The sequence below is a fragment of the Vulpes vulpes genome, chromosome 1 (genome assembly GCF_048418805.1).
Source record: "Vulpes vulpes isolate BD-2025 chromosome 1, VulVul3, whole genome shotgun sequence".
NCBI lineage: Eukaryota > Metazoa > Chordata > Mammalia > Carnivora > Canidae > Vulpes > Vulpes vulpes.
Window position 1 is genome coordinate 8,787,325 of NC_132780.1, and position 16,220 is coordinate 8,803,544.

At 56.9% G+C, this 16,220-nt stretch overlaps 1 protein-coding gene across 6 annotated transcripts; it reads right to left on the reverse strand.

Moving 5' to 3' along the window:
• Window positions 1-2,751: 2,751 nt before the first annotated feature.
• Window positions 2,752-14,673, reverse strand: LRFN1 (leucine rich repeat and fibronectin type III domain containing 1). Of its 6 annotated transcripts, none has more exons than XM_072752173.1 (5): window positions 14,527-14,673; window positions 11,923-11,955; window positions 9,456-9,510; window positions 7,617-9,059; window positions 2,752-4,492 (listed from the first exon to the last, which is right to left on the reverse strand). In XM_072752173.1, exons 4-5 carry the CDS (start codon window positions 9,020-9,022, stop codon window positions 3,571-3,573), a joined length of 2,328 nt encoding a protein of 775 aa, XP_072608274.1. In that variant the 5' UTR covers window positions 9,023-9,059; window positions 9,456-9,510; window positions 11,923-11,955; window positions 14,527-14,673; the 3' UTR covers window positions 2,752-3,570. The 6 variants fall into 6 exon arrangements, with proteins under 6 accessions (XP_072608274.1, XP_072608250.1, XP_072608281.1 ...); XM_072752149.1 differs by having other exon boundaries at window positions 11,838-11,955; XM_072752180.1 differs by lacking the exon at window positions 14,527-14,673 and adding an exon at window positions 14,323-14,487.
• Between the last annotated feature and the right edge of the window lie 1,547 nt (window positions 14,674-16,220).

The following is a 16,220-nucleotide window of genomic DNA, read 5'->3' on the forward strand; positions in this document are numbered from 1 at the left end:
GATTTTTTTCTCATTTAGGATTGAAGGAGGTTTTGCCATTTTACCTTTGGGCTATGGTGCTGGAAGCATCAAAGTTATAAGTAAATGGCTGCCCCCCCCCCCCCACCTGTTGTTGAAAAGGATGAATCTGAGCTGGGAGAAACAAGAGAAGAGAAATGAGTGAGAAAAGTATTTGAGTGGAATTGAGTCTGGAGCCCAGTCTGGGCTCCAGACTCAATTCTCTAAGGCCAAATTCCTTGTAGCTTTACCCTTAATTGTCTGCTTCCCAGATATATGAGCCAACAATGTCCACTTTTTATGTCTAACCCAGGGAAGCTGAGTTCCTGTTACTTGCTATCTAAAGACTCTGACTAATACATGTCCCTGAGCCTCTGGGCTCCCACAGTCTCCTTCACTTCTCATAGCAATAGGGCTGCGATGGTCCCCAGCTCCAGGAGGGCAGGGACTGGGTCTTTCTTGGTTACTTCTGAGTCTTCAGTGCCCAGCATGGGGCCAGTCACAATAGAGATACTCAAACATTCCCCTTGGGTGATACTATACCTCTCTCACCTAGTGTACCTGTTCCTTGGGTTTAGAGCCCTCAGTTTTTAAAAACAAGCATGGCATTGGCATTGAAAAATACTGTTCTACAAATGAAGGGGTTACAGGTAAAGGAAGGCAGGAGGAATGTTATCCAAAGGGCTGAACCAGGGACTATGTTGGCTCTGAGCATGTCAACGGGTCATACCAAATCCTGAGGTGGCGGTTCCTGATTCTGTTTTGAAGGCACATACACCCCACCCCAAAGCTGGAGTATCCACAGAAAATCAGACCGTGTACTACCTCTACAGAAAACCCTCCATTGGCTTCTCATAGCTCTGATAATAAAATCTTGACTCTTGACTCCAGCCCACAAGGCTGTGCAGAATCTGTTCCCTGCTTGCCTCTAGCAACACCTCCCCTCCCCCCCCCAACCCCCCTACTTGCTCCAGTCCAGACATCCTATCTCGAAAACATCAAGCACACTCTTTCCTCAGGGCCTTTGCATATACTATTTACTTTGCCTGGAATGCTTTCCCCTGGCTCTTCCTACAGGGGATTTTTTTTCAGCACCAGCATCACATTCCTTGAGCCCCCCACCCCCAACCTAAAGTAGGCCCCCCAGTCAGTCCCTGCCCCATCCCGTTTTCATTCTTTCCATGGCACTTATTTACCACAAGACACATTTACATGCTTGTTTACTGTCATCCTCATCTGGAATATAAGCTCCATGGGGCAGGGGTTTCTTATATAACTATTCTGTTCACTGTTGTATCCCCTGCACAGGGCCAGGGACACAATACATGATCAATAAAGCTTTATTGGGCGAATCAGAAGCAATATAGTCAGATGGTGGGGTGTGCAGTATTTGGAGGCAGTAAACTCTTCCATCATGGCTCTGCCATTTAGTGGCTGTGTCATCTTGGGCAAACTCCTTAACCTCTCTAAACTTTACTTTCCTCCTCTAGAAAAGTGGCTGCACACGCTACACGTATCTGTTGCAGAGTATAAATGCAATCATGCTTACTATCCAAGTAACTCCATTTTGCTGGGTTCTGGGTTGCATACTAATTGCATCAGGGAGGGTTAGTGAGCACAGTGCCTGGTGTGTGGGAAGCCCTCAGTATCCAGGAGTCGTGATGATGGAGATAGAGAAGTGTGGCTGGGCCACTGGGTGAGGGAGCCTCCTGGCCGGTGAGTCTCTGGTGCTCTGTCCTTGCTGCCTCCCACCCTGTCTGCCCAGTTCCAACCCCCTCCCTCCTGCTCCGTTTCTATTTCTGTCTTTCTCTCCTCCTCCCCAGGCCTCAGGGGGCCCCTAGCTGGCAAGAAGCCTTCTTCCTCCTTCTCCAGGATCAGGAAGGAGTTTTCACTGCAGGCCTCCCCATCCCCAGGAGCTGGGGCACCCCACCCTCCCTTCTCCAGCCACGAGCCTCAGCCTCACCTGAGAAACTCCCCTCCCCACACCATCCTCTGTGCTTCCAGCAGTCAGATCCCAGACAGTGGCCCCTGAGCATTTGCCCTCATCCCCTCCCCAAGGCTGACTTTGGATACCCATGCCTAGCTAAGTAAGGTCTTTGGGACCATCCCCTAGCCTCCAGGCACCAGAGGCCATATAGTGTAGTAATGAGGAAAAGAAGTCAAACTGCCTGCTCCCCTATTTCTTCACTTGGGGGCCTTGGGCAAGTGACTTTACTTTTCCCTGGTTCAGATTCCTAACTGTAAAATGGGACCAAACAGGTCTACTTCGAACAGCTAGCTGTCCAACCGCAGAGGAGCTGTGCTTAGCTCAATGCCCATGCGTGGAAAGGACTTCCACCAGCTGTTCCGCAGAATTCTGTGGTTAAAGAACACAGACTCAGAAGTCGGCCTGCCTGCCTTTTCAAATCCCCATTTTGCTCCCTTCCGCGTGGATTCTATGACCCTGGGCAAGTTACTTTTCTGGGCATTTCCTCATCTGCAAAACGGGATAACAGCACTGACATTTAAGGGTGACATTTAACATTGTTGAGAGGATTAAATGAGTGCTTGGCACATAGTAAGCCCTCACTAAATGTTAGCTAATTTTTATTATTCCACACCTCTATGCCTCTCCCGGGACAGGAAACTATGGGGAGTCTCCCTGGTCCCAACTAGCCATCCTCCCTTCAGTCTCACTTGAGTCCTTATGCTGTAATCCAGGTCACACACACACCCCAAGACACACAGACACACACAGAGGTCAGCAGAGCGGCCTCAGACACAGAAAAAAGTTTAATTCTGCTGCGGCGGAGGGTCCCGGCTCCGGCAGGGAAGGGGGGTGGATTTGGTTTTGGATTTTGTTCATGTGGGGATTTACCTGGGGAAAGAGGAAGGAATAGGGGAGTCTGGTCCTTCCAGTGGGACCTGCCCGGGGGAATGTGTAGTGGGAAGAGGTAATCGGGAGAGAGAGGGAGACTGGACAAGATATGGCAGAGGGGGAAGAGACATGGGACAGAGAAAGAAGAGACAAACAGAGAAGGACAGAGACAAAGACGACAGAGGGCGGGACAGAGACAAAGGGAACAGAGAAAGGGGGACCCCAAGCCAGACCCGACAGGACCAGGGAGGTGAACGGGGTGGGGGTGGGGGCTTTGGAGGCCGCCGCGGGACAGAATAGATCTAGTCCAGCCAGATACAAGAAATGGGCCCCTCGCCCCCGCCCCGGGTCCCGGGCGGGGGGAGGGGGCTCGTGTCTCAGTGCTGCAGTGTCGGGGGGGCCCTGCCCCTCCCCGCGCTTCGCTGTGTAAGGCACCGGCTCCAGCGAGGTCCGCGAGCGCGCGGGGGGAGGGGCAGGAGGGGCGAGGAGTCCGTGGAGGAGGGGGGCCCGGCTGCCCGCCCCTAACTCCCCCGGGCTCGGGGGCGTGGCCAAGGGCCGCGGCCGAGGCAGCCCCGCCCCCTCCGGGGAGGGGGAGGCCGCGTCTCCGCCTCCAGTCCCACGACGGGGCGCCGCGCCGTCGCCCCAGTCCAGCCCCGGCGTCCGGGCGTCCGGGCGTTTGTCCGCGGCGCCCAGGCGTCCCGGCGCGCGCCCGCCGCTCACACGGTACTCTCCAGCATCCACTCGGTGCTGGTGAAGGCCAGGCGTGCCCTGGCGGAGCCCAGCCCCAGGTCTCCGTCCTCCCCGGCCGCGCCCCCTCCGGCCCCGTCCAGGTGCGGCGTGGACCGGTGGCGCTTTGTCCGCCGGGCGCGGCGCGGGTAACTGTGGCTCTGGAAGAGCGCCCCGTAGTCCCCGTCGAACGAGTAGCGCTGCTGCGGCCTCGGCCGGGCCGGGGCGCCCCCGGGAACCAGAGCTAGAGTGGGGGGCGCCGAGGCCGGCGGCCCCAGGGCCCCGGAACGGCTCCTGCGAGGGCCCGCCGCGGCCCGACACTCCTCCCCCGAGGTTTCCTCAGACGGCAGCAGGCACAGCGAGGTGGCCGAGCCGCCCAGGGAGCGTCCCAGGATGGTCTCCGGCTCCGCGGAAGCCGCCTCGGCCGCCGCGGCCTTGGCCTCGACCGCCACTGCGGCGGCGGCGGCGGCGGCGGCGGCAGGGGACGCGACCTCGCGCAGCGCCTCGTAACGGTCCTGCGCCGGCGGGGGCGGGGCCTGCGGTGCGCCTGCGCCGTTGGTCTGCGAGCACACGTGGCTGACCCGTGGTGGCGACCGCGAGGTACCCTTGACCCGGCGGCCGTCCCCGTCGCCGTAGACCTTATAGCGGATCATGAGCAGAACGATGAAGACGAGGACCGAGGCGACGATGACGCCCCCGATGGCGATGATCATGGTGCCACCCAAGAAGTGGGCCCTCAGGGGACGGCAGGGCGCGGGGTCCCCAGCGGTGGTAAACTGCACGCAGCCCACCACTCGCGTGGCCGGCAGTGCCGTGGCCCCGTCGTCGTAGACAGCCAGCACGCAGAGGTCGTAGGCGCGGCCTGCAGCCAGATCGTTCACCAGGAAGGTCTGGCTGGTGGATGGGATCATCCTGTAGGAGTAACGGCATCACCCCTGGGTTAGCTCCACTGCGAACCGCACCGCTTCGCTAGCATGTCCCACCCGTGGGGACCAGTGGGGACCAAACCATGCGTGCCCACCGGCATTTCACCCTCTATGGGACAATAGCAGCCATTCAAGCAGCAAATCCCCATCCCAGTCGGGACCCCTGCTACAGGCCACGCCCCTCTTCTTCATGCCCAGCCCTCGAACCACTCCTTGTGGTGTCTGGTCACCTACTGGGTAGTATCTGCGTCCTGTTCCCTCATCTACATATCCTGTCCCCAGCAAAGGAGGAGTGCTATGGCTTTTAAGTCCTGCCCTCAAGGAACATGCCTCCTAGCAGCGGCTCACTTTTATTGGGACAACTTCCATTCAAGGTCTCTAATCTACCTATTAACACCCTTTAAGGGGCCCTGAGACTAGAGGCTGCCTCCTGTTTCCTGTATGTCCCATCCTCACTCAAGTGGGCGCTGAGGTCAACTCACACCCTCTGTCTTCTATTGGGACAATGGATGCTCTTGTCGTTCCTCTTTTCTATGTATTCCCATCATTCCAGGAAACTATGATACAAGCCACGCCCCTCATCTGCATGTCCCACCTGTGTCTATCTCCCAGGACAATTACTAAATCCCTTAACTACATATTCCCACCCACTAGGGGGCCATGGCTATCGGCCACTCCCCTTTTGATTGACCAATGGCTTCCAAGCCACACTCCCACGGTCTACTAGGGATGGCTTCCTTACTGTGCCTAGGACCATGTCCACTCTTTGCAATCAATCACTCTGTGTGCATGCTCTGCCCTATACCACCAGAGGTCATGAAATCATGCCCCCCCCCCCCCCGGGTAAATTTCATCTGTAATTGGGTCAAATGTAACTAAGCAAGCATGCCCCTTTCTTGTATAGGCCCCTGCCCTCCAGTGAGGGACAGTGTAAAGAAGTGGTTATGATGACAAAGTCTGGGACCATGTGTTTGAGTCTCCCCTCTGCTAGCTCTGTGACCTTAGGCAAGTTTTTTAACCTCTCTGTGTGTGCCTCATTTCCCCAAAATGGAGCTATTAAGAACTCCTTCATCATAGAGATAGTGTGAGGTATGAATGAGTTAACACACATCATAGAGATAGTGTGAGGTATGAATGAGTTAACACACCGGGCACCAAATAATTTCATCATTATTAGCTTGCATCCCACCCAGTGTTGGCCAGTAATGCTTACTGTGCCTCACACTTTACTGCCAATTGCACTCTTCCCCATCTGTAAGGCCATTCCCACTACTAGGCCTTGACCCTTTTCTGTTGGGCACATCCCTTCTGTGCTGTTGGCCACCTTCAGCCTTGGCTAAGCCAGGACTGCCACATCCACATTAATTTGCATGCTCAGCACTCAACCTCACAAGCCCTCCTCACCTACAAAACTCTTAGTGGGTCACCAGAGACAAGCACTGCCACCTCAGTGGCCTGGGACCATGTAGCAGGAGTGCCATCTTCTGAGAGAGGCCACACCCCCATCTCCACAGGCCTCTTACCTCTCAGAAACTTCACATTCCCTCCAACTAGGCCACCTCTGCCACCTCTGGTCCTGAAGCCCACCAAGAGCCACCCTTCAACCAAAAGATTTCAAGTAAGGGCCCCACCCCCTCATAAAGGCCCACCCACATTTCCAACTCACCCCCTGGCTGCCATTTCCCACAGTGCCCCCCATTCCATCCGACCCTGGTCCCCTAGCTGTAAGTTTTCCTCTTCCTCTCATCCCCCCTCCCAAAGAGCCTTGGATTCCTCTTGCTCCCCCAAAGTGACCAGTTGCTAGGGGCTCCCCACTTTTCAAGGACAGAGGCTGGCTCCTTAAGAAAGCTTCAGCCCATATGTCTCTAATTGGCTGCAAGACCTAAGCAAGCGCAGAGCAAGCTTCTGGTTGGACGTTACCTCCGCCCATGGCAGCAGCGAGGAGGTTAACCCCTGCTGCACCATAGCATAGGCATCTGCAGTGGGGAACCGAGGACTGGAACCATGGCCTTAAGAGGAAAGAGACCAGGGGTTTGTTGCCCTGCTGGGGACAGAGGGCCACTAACATCTGCATACATGGAGGGTCTGAGGGTCTGTGAACCTCTTCCCACTCTACCACATAATGACCAAGGGTTAGAAACACAAAGAATGAAAGAAAAGAAAAACAGGGGTGGAGAGTCACAGAAACCAAGAGTTATTCACAGAAATGTATTATCCTTCTCCTCTAATCACTGCCCGGCAAACTAGGTGCTCAATAAATGCGTGTTCGATGTCAAAACGGCAGGATTAGTAAGAGAAGAGTAAGGCCTGGAATCCTGGCTCTACCACTTTCTCTGTGACCTTGAGCAAGTGATTTTCCCCCATCGAGTCTCAGTTTCCCTGTCTATAAAATGGGAAGGGGGGATCATCACTGCACCATGGCCGAGTTGGGTAGATCGAATGAGGTAGCAGAGGGCCTAGCACAGAGCAGGGGCTCAGTTCCTATAAGGGAAGGAGGGAGAAAAGGTACAGAGAGAGGCAAAAGCAAGAGAATAACAGATGATGGGAGAAAGTCCCTTTTTAAGGTCTCTATCATGCAGATCTATCCCCACCAGGGCAAGGGCTTCTAACCGGTGGATGGTGGAAATAACTTATGGGTGTCTATAAAATGGGAGAAGATATCATCACTGCTTTGCAACAAAGTGGGGAAGAGCAAATGATCTTTTATATGTTCTTCTCATACTTTTTGTTTTTCTGTTCCAGAATGCACCCAATGGGTTGATAGAGTTACACTGGTGTATAATCTATAAATAGAAATAGAACTATAAATATGTAAGTGTGAATATATTTTGTGTTCCAAAATGTTTAACTAACAAGGTACACAATCAAACACCTTTGGCCAGCAGTGATGTAGACCATGAACCCTAGAGTCCAGGCATCATGCTGGGATTATAACTCCAGCGCCCAGCCCTGGAGATAATGAGAGAGAAGGAGACAGGCCAAATGAGAGCCCAAGGCAACTCTGCATGGCCATCTAGAGAACCCCAGCTGAGCAAGAAGGCCAAGGGCAGTGGGCCGGTAAGGCACAGGGCCCCTAGAATAGGTGGGGGTCCCGGGGCTGCAGCACCCACCTGTAGACAAGGGAGTCATCCGCGGAGCTGTTGTACTGGACCTGGTACATGCGGATGCCGGGCACAGGCCTCTGGGCTGGCCAGCGGATGAGCACCGAGTTCGAGGTGAGCTCAGCCGCCACGAGCCTGCGCTCAGCAGCCGATTCGTTGGCACCGGGTCGGCCTGGCGTGGCGATGTCAGAGGAGCCGGGCTCGGTGAGGGGCGGTGGGGCGGCCGGCGGGGGTGCCATCAGAGGCAGGGGCACCACGCACACCTCCACGGGGGCTGTGGCTTCCCCGGCGGCATTGGAGGCAATGCAAGTGAAGGTGCCACTGTCCCGTAAGGTAGTGATGGTTACCTCCAGCGTCCCGTCCCCCCGCACCCGGGTCCGACTCGAGTTTCCCAGCAGCCGCCCATCGGGCGCTACCCAGTGCACCACCGGCTCCGGATCACCCACAGCGCGGCACCGCAGGCTGACCGCCTGGCCCTCCACCACCAGGGCCCGGCCCCCCGCCTGCCGCGTAATCAACGGGGGTTCACACAGGAACTCCTCCTCCGGGATGGACCAGAAATAGCGATCGGTGAGGTGCTCCGGGGTGGCGCACGTCTCCAGGTCGTCCTCCCGGGTCAGGCGCCGCAGCCAGAGCAACTCACAGTTGCAGTGCAGGGGGTTGCCGCCGAAGCTGACCGTGAGCGGTGTGGGCGGCTTGGGCCCCGAGCCCTGGGACCTCAGGAAGAGCCCATCAGGGGGCAGTTTATGGAGGCGGTTGGAGGTCATGTCCAGGCGAACCAGTTTGTGCAGCTGCACGAAGGTACCTTCCGCGATGTGGTCGATGAGATTGTGGTCGAGCGTGAGGGTGTTCAGGTTCACCATCTGGCCCACGGCCTCCCAGGGCAGGGCCTCGAGGTTGTTGTAGGACAGATCCAGGTCCTCCACCGTGGACAGGAAGGCATCGAAGGCGGCTGACTCCACCCGGCGGATCTGGTTGTTGCCGAGGATCAGGTGGCGGAGGTTGCCCAAGCCGCGGAGCTGGTCGCCGCGCACCTCGGCCAGTCGGTTGCTGTCGAGGTGCAGGGCGCGGAGGGCGCGGAGGTCGGCGAAGGCGCCGGCGGCCACCTGGCCGATGGTGTTACGGGACAGGGTGAGGTGCACCAGGCTGGTCATGTTGGCGAAGTCTCTGCGGCGGACCGCCGCGATGAAGTTGTCAGTGAGCCGCAGCTCCACCACGCGCCGGTCGATGGCCGGCGGCACGAAGAGCAAGCCCGTCTTGGCGCAGAGCATGGTCAGCGTGGGCGCCACGTTCTGGCAGATGCAGCGGCCGGGGCAGGGCTGACCACGAGACGCCCCAGCCCAGAGCAGCAGCAGAAAGGGCAGGGCAGCGGGCGGCGGCGAGAGGAGCGCCGAGGAGAAGGGGCCCGGAGCCATGGTGCAGGGGGAAGGCGGGAGGGGTGGGGCGCGAGACCTGCAAGGGAAGGAGACAGGAGACGGTTACCCCACCGGCGCAGGACTTGGGTCCTGCTAGGAGTCAGACCCAGGTCCCTCCCTCCCTCCCTGACTTCCCGGGCTGCATGGTGGCAGGACCCATCATCAGCTGGCATCCCCTTATTGCTAACAGACAGTATTTCCGGGCTGGTTGGTAAATGACACTGCCCCACCTCTGAGTGTCCTAATCTTTATTCTGATGCTCTTCTAGGAGGCCCAGACCTCTCATGATTTCCCAACCAGAGGGGTGACACCTGGCCCAACCTGGGCCTTCCAGTACTCACTAAATATTTGAAAAATCACAGCTGACTAGGGTTTAAGGTCATAGATTTCAAAGCCATAGTCCCTGGGTTCAAATTCCAGCTCTGACACTTACTAGCTGTGTGACCTCGGGCAAGTGTCTGAACCTCTCTGAATCTCGGTTTCTTCATCTGTAAAATGGAGAGAAAAACAGGCCTTACCTCTGTGAGGATTAAATGGATTAATGAGCATAATGTACTTAGAACCGTGCCTGGTGCATAAAATGTGTCCAATATGCCAGTAATTATTTTCACCGTGATCATCAAGTATCCGATGTGTGCCAGGCATAGAAGTGTGCACTATTATTAAGAATAAGTGCTCTGAAATCAAACAGACTCAGGTTCAAGTCCTGGCTCCCCCCTTGCTAGCTCTGTGACCCCAAACTAATGATTTCCCCTAAACAAGGCCATAATTTCCTGATTTGTAAAATGGGATGATAATCATACCATCTTCGGTGGGTTGTTGCAAGGGTTCAGTGAGCTCATTCATGGGGCCACTGAGCACAGGGCCTTCCACAGAGTAAAAATATTCAATAAATGTTAAGGGTAACCACCCCCCCACACACACCCCTGGGAGTGGCAGAGGGAATGTGAAGGTAGGAGGGGATGAGAAAAACACATTTTCCTGCTCAGCCTTGGGAAGTCCTTCTCTGAACCTTTGTCCAGGGCCCTGGTAAGCTCCCAAGCAGCAGGCAGGCTTTCATGCTCACATCAGTGGGCACATACAGGGCCCCATACATGCCCACACTCACACACACTCACACACTCTCACACACTCACGCTATGCCTCTGCTCCAGGCAAAACCTTCCGGCGGGGATTCCCCTGCGGCGCCTGCAGCCCACGACATGTCAGCTCCCATCACAACACGGGGTGGGTGGGGGGGGTGAAGAAGAAAGGATGGGAAGGGGGCGTCCCTGAAACTGCTTTCACCCCACCCCGTACCCAGTCCCTGCTGGCCCACCTCCTAGGAATCTGCAGTTTGGGGCTGTGGCCTGCTGTGGCCCTGGATCCCCTAGCCTATAGGTAGCTGGACCAAGAGAGTCAGAGAGAGAGGTGAAGAGACAGGGAGAGACAAGTGGGGGGCGGGGAGAGGGGTAGAATGGAGTGGCAGAAACAGACAGAATGAGAGAAAAAGAGAGACAAAGGCACAAAAAAAGGAAGAATCTGAGGGGCGCCTGGCAGGCTCATGTCGGTAGAACATGGGACTCTTGATCTCGGCGCAGTGAGTTTGAGCCCCACATTGCACTGAGCACTTACATAAATAAGTAAGTCTGTAAATACGTAAACGGAAAGGAAAGAAAAGGAAAAGAGAAAGAGTGAAAGGAAGGTGCACAGGCAAGGAGCCAGCCTGAAGCCAAGGCAAACTGAGGAGCTAATAGAGGAGACATACAGAGAAGGGCACTGAGATCAAGAGAGGAAGAGAGGAAGAGGGAGCCAGAGGAGGCAGGATGTCCTAAGACATTACAGAGAGAGACCAAGACGAAGCCAGAAAGAGATAGAGATGGAGAGCCAGTGCCGGGGCTGGAGCGAGCATAAGAGGCAGAGTCAGGGCATCCCACCATCTCTGAGCGCCCCCCTTTAATTTGTCTTGTGCTCCACCTGGGAGACCGCTCCATCTGAGTCAGAAAACCTTGGCCTGAGCAGCGGAGCTCCTGAGCTAGGAGGCCCAGCTCTGCACCTGCTTGGCTGTGGGGTCTCTAAGGCTCGGAACCCCAACCTATGAAACACAAGTACGTGGTTTTGCCTCCCACCGCTGGGGTGGGGCTCAAGTTGAAGGAATAATAACATCAATGGAACTAGCTGGTGTTTATTGAGAGGCAGCGTAGCATCGCAAGGAAGAGCCGGGACCTGACTGGTCAGGCTCATACCCCAGTTCCCTGCTGAGGCCACTTGAATCCAGTGACTTCCCCTCTGTGTGCCTCGGTGTACTCATCTGTAAAATGGGGATAATGATAGCACCTACTTCATGGGGTTGTTGGAAGTATTCAGAGATAACACAGTATAACATATTTAGAATAGTTCCTGTCAGAGTAAACCCTGTGTAAATATTAGCAGCCATTATTATTATTATTATTTATCATTTTCTCTGGCTCTCTCTCAGCCACCAGCAGGTCAGGCGACCAGGAGATCTTCCCGTACGCACGCACATGTGCACACACGCACACACACAAAATGGTAAACTGTGTTTATGCCACTCTCCAAATGCAGGGGGTCACTTCATGTTGTCAGACTCTCTGTACCCTTTTCCGATGTCATCACAAGGCTTCCCTGTCCCAGTGACCGTACCCATCCAGAGAGGAGATGCCTCCAGGCCTGAAACTCCCACTACCACCCACGCCCTGGCTCTCCCACCAGCCCTGACCCAACCATGCTCGTGACCTTGTTGTCACTGTCCCCCCTAAGATTCCCCCCACTCCCACCCCTTGGACACTGCCATACCCTGCCCTGAAATCCATACCAGGCAGGGCTCCAGGCCTTCAGCTGGCTCAGAACAGGCCCAATCACTCCACATCTCTCTCCCCAGCCTGAAGGACCCCACTCACCTCTCTGCGGGGAGTCAGGGCCTGGGCCGGTACCTGCAAAGGAATAAAATGACCCCATTAGCATCCTTCGGGCTCCTCTCTGAAGACCTGCCTCAGAGACCATCTCAGCCACGGAAGTCCCTGGTGTGATCATTCTCTCCACCCTCCTGCTGCAGACTCTGTATAGTCTCAGACAGACTCGGCGAGTCATTTCTGGAATCCAGGGAGTCTGGGCCTCAGGACTGTTCACCCTCCAAACCTAGGAGTCCAGGACTTTAACCCTTTGTCCTCTGTGGGCTTGCCAGGCCAGACTCCAGCCCCCTCCTCCCTCAAGACTGTGGTGTCTGCAACCCCAGACTCTTCCTTCTTCAAACTCCAGAGTCCAACTCTTGCTTTCTTCCTTTCTCAAGGCTCAGGAATCTGGCCTCCCAGCTGCTCCTCCTCCAGATCCAGGATTGAAGGCGCCCAGCCTCTTCCTTCCAGGGTTCACATCCCAGTCCCCCAACTTTAAAGAGCTGAGTGGTATGGAGGATAGGAAAGAACCAGAGGTCCCCATCCTCACCATTACACCACTGTCATACCAACACATGTAGACATGCCAAAACCCACATGGACCCACAATACAATTCTCTCCATCTGGATTTCCATGGACACACCAGCATGGTGTGTGCGCCCACCCTCCGTGGGCCCTTGGCCTGGTGCGTGGACACACTTGTGTCCTTGGACTCTCGGATGGACCCCAGCATACCACAGGTCACACCACACAGGCCCCAATCTCACTGGGCCAAGAACTGAGGTCAGCCTTGTGCCAGAGAGACAGGCACATGGGTGCATATTGCCCTGCACATATGTTTGAACCTATATAACCCCAATCCCCAGAGACCAACACTGACACATAAATGGACTCACAACAGAGACACACACCCTCAAGGTGGACACACCTGCGGCCACAACCACATATGTACAACACTGACTTTCCTTTGCACATTCATACATACTCATGTACACATACAACAGAGGAAGCCATGTGCCCCCTTGCAGACAACCAGATACGTGCACCTATAACAGATATATGCTTGCACACTAGCCAACACACAGGGGCACACACATATAACATATACTCACTTGCACATACAAGTGATACACAGGTACATTCTCTTAAATGCCCAAACACACTCATACACACTCATACAACTTCACATATCCCCATGATGCATGGTCACAAAACTGATACATTCCCACACCAACAGATGCACAAACATACACGCTGGCTGATACACACCTCACATACATACACAGAACTACAAGCATACACAGACACACAAAACTGATACACACTCAAACAAGCACACAGGCACAGAAAGATGCACCTTGCACAGACATTCTGGGATGTTCACTCATTCCAGACACATGCTCACACAACAGCCCTGTGAGGGATTTACACACTTCCAACATGCACATAAAATACTGAACCACAGTAGCATAGGCAACAGATAGGCATAGATTCACACTCACACACAGTCATGAACACACGTCCCTCCTAGCTCTGAGGTACCCGCACCCCACCTACTTCCCAGGCCAAAGAAATCCTAACATCCTTCCCTCCCAGCACATCCCACCCCCCCAACGGAGGCACAAGCCAGGCCTGAGGTCAGAGTTCAGCAGGTGGAGTCTCAAGGGTTGGGGGGCTGAGTCCTAGAGCCCGGCTACAAGGCTGTCCTCCCACTGGCAGCCCAAAGGTCCCCCGGCCTGGCCATCTGTATGCCGGCAACTCCGGCCCCATCTGCCAGGGATCTGGTCGGGTGGGGGGGTGGGGTGGGGTGGGTGGGGAAGGGCCGGGTCTGTGCCCCTCCCCTAGGCCCATCTGTCCATCCCTCGGCCTCTCATCCCTCCATCTGTCCACCTACCGGCCGCCCATCCCCCCCCAGTCACCGGGAAGGGGAAGACATGGCCGTCTCCCCCAAGGACCGCCGAGGACCCCCCAGCTGACATGGACCCAGGGAGCGGCAAACTCCCCTCCCCCAAACCCACACAGAGGCCTGGACCCACAAGGAATGAGCCCCAGCCCCGGCCGGGAACCTGACATGGACGCACAGACACACACCCTCGGAGACATACAACCCGCAGACACACACACACACACACGCACACACACACACACACACACCACAGATGGACACCCGAACGGGCACACCCGGCTACACAAACCCTAGGATGGACATCCAAGCTGGACACAAACACCCAACGCAGCCAGCCCCGCGCACACTCGCTGGAGGGGGGGCGGGGGACCCACACCTGGGCACACAACCCACGCACACACACCTGCACACAGCCCCTGCGATGGGCGCGCGACAGCCCCCCAGACACACAGCCGCAGGGGCAGGCACTCGGGGGGCACACGCGCGCGGCCGGACACAGCACCTCGGCTCGACACCCAGCACACACCCGGATGGCCACACAAGCAGGGCGCCGCACACGCCGGCGCCGGGCACACTCAGGGCCGCGCGAGCGCACGCCGGGCCCGCCGCAGCGCCGCGGACACACTCGCACGCTCGCGCGCTCACACCCGCGCCGCCACCGGCGCCCCCGCCCGCCGCCTCCCGGGCCGCTGCGGGCCGCGCTCACCCAGCCCGGGGGGGCCCCGGGCCCGGCCCCGCCGCCGCCGCCTCGCTCCGCGCCATGGTGGGGGGAGGGCCGGGGGAGGGGGCGCGGTGCCGCGGGGCCGCCTCCCTCCCGCCTCCCGCCCTCCCTCCCGAGCCGCCGCCGAGCTCCGCCCTCCGCGCCGCCCGCCGCCAGAGCCCCGCCGCCGCCGCCGCCGCAAGGGGGGAGGGGGCGCCGGCCGGAGGGGGCGGGCGGGACGGCCGCACCGCCCGGACCCCCGCCCGGGGCGCGCCGCAGACCCCTCGCCGCTGCGGAGCCGCCGGCCCGCCCCCGGCCCCTCCCCCGCCCCACCCCCAGCCCCGCCGGCTTCCCCCGAGACCCCCCAGGCCACGCCCCAGCTGGCGTGGGGACTCGGATCTCCCAGCGGAGACCTGGGATCAGGTCCCCAAAGCCAGGAGAACCCGACCCCATACCTTACCTCCTCTGAGGACCCCAACCGTGGTCTACAGCCACCCAGGACCACAAAGCATGTCCTGCTCTCCTTGGTGACCTCAGACTCTGCCCCATACTCCAGCGGGGACCCCAGACCATATCCCAGCACCCAAGGGGAATCCAGAGCACCCCCCGCAGGGACCCTAAAGCATACCATCACATCCATTAGACCCCAGACCATGCCCCAACTTCCAGAGGAGACCCAAACCGTACGTCAACAGCCCAAGATCATGTCTTACTCCCTTTGGGGACCCAAACCATATCCTACGGCTCTTTGGGGACCCCCAGCCATGCCCTTCCACTCTCTAGGACCACAAACCATTCCCTGACCCTCAACAGGGACTCCAGACCATGTCTAATTTCTAGAGGACCCCAAAATGTCTTATTCCCCCTAACTTACCTCATTACCCCCATTAGACCCCAGACCATCCTCCCCTCTAAGGCAAGGCTTAGTTCCAGAACCCCTGATTTGCCCCAGATTCTTTCTCTGCCTCCTTCCTGTTCCTACTCTTTCTTTTGGACCCTGCAGACCCTTCCCCCTCCCTGTAATTTCCTTGCAACCCAGGATTCCTTGCTCCTTTTTTGGTTAGGCTCCTTTCTTGCCTAAATCCTACCCACTAGCTGACCCCACCAGCCCCTCCCCACTCTCCACCTCTTTCTGAGATACTCATCAGGCCCCCAAACCCAACAAGGCCTCCCCTCCAAATCTGCCTTATTGCAGTCCCCCAGCTCCCTGGCAGCTCAAACCCTTCCCATTTTGGATCCCACCGTATCAACGTCCTCTGCCAAACCCCTTCCCTAACCTCTTCCTAGTTATGTCACTGCTCCAAGCCAGCCCTGTCCCTCAGATCAACAGCACCTCTGCAGAACCTCCTTTTCAGTAAGGAGGTTGACCCCCACTCCCCATTAGATGCCCCCTGGGGACATTCACATCCCCCCTCTCTCAATCTCCAGATTCCAACAACTCCACTCCCATCACCACCTCCACCCAGGCACTATCTCCATCTCCCAACCTGGTTCCTGGTGCTCCCTGATGGGGTGTGGAGGTCCTGGGCTGGGAGGATAGAGAGAGAATCGTAACAACAGCAAAAGCGGACACGCATCCAGCGTTACTGTGTGCCAGGAATGGTTCTAAGGGCTTGACCCACGATTCCATTTACTCCTTCCAGGAACCAGATGAGGAGGTCCCATCACATCCCTATTTTACAGATGAGGAAGTTAAGTAA

What these genes read in the sequence shown, in the direction of transcription:
- LRFN1 (XM_072752173.1), bottom strand. Translation starts at nt 9,022, where the DNA reads ATGGCTCCGGGCCCCTTCTCCTCGGCGCTCCTCTCGCCGCCGCCCGCT. An exon ending in GATGACTCCCTTGTCTACAG is followed by an intron (nt 4,493 to 7,616) that starts GTGGGTGCTGCA and finishes TTACTCCTACAG; the next exon opens with GATGATCCCATCCACCAGCC.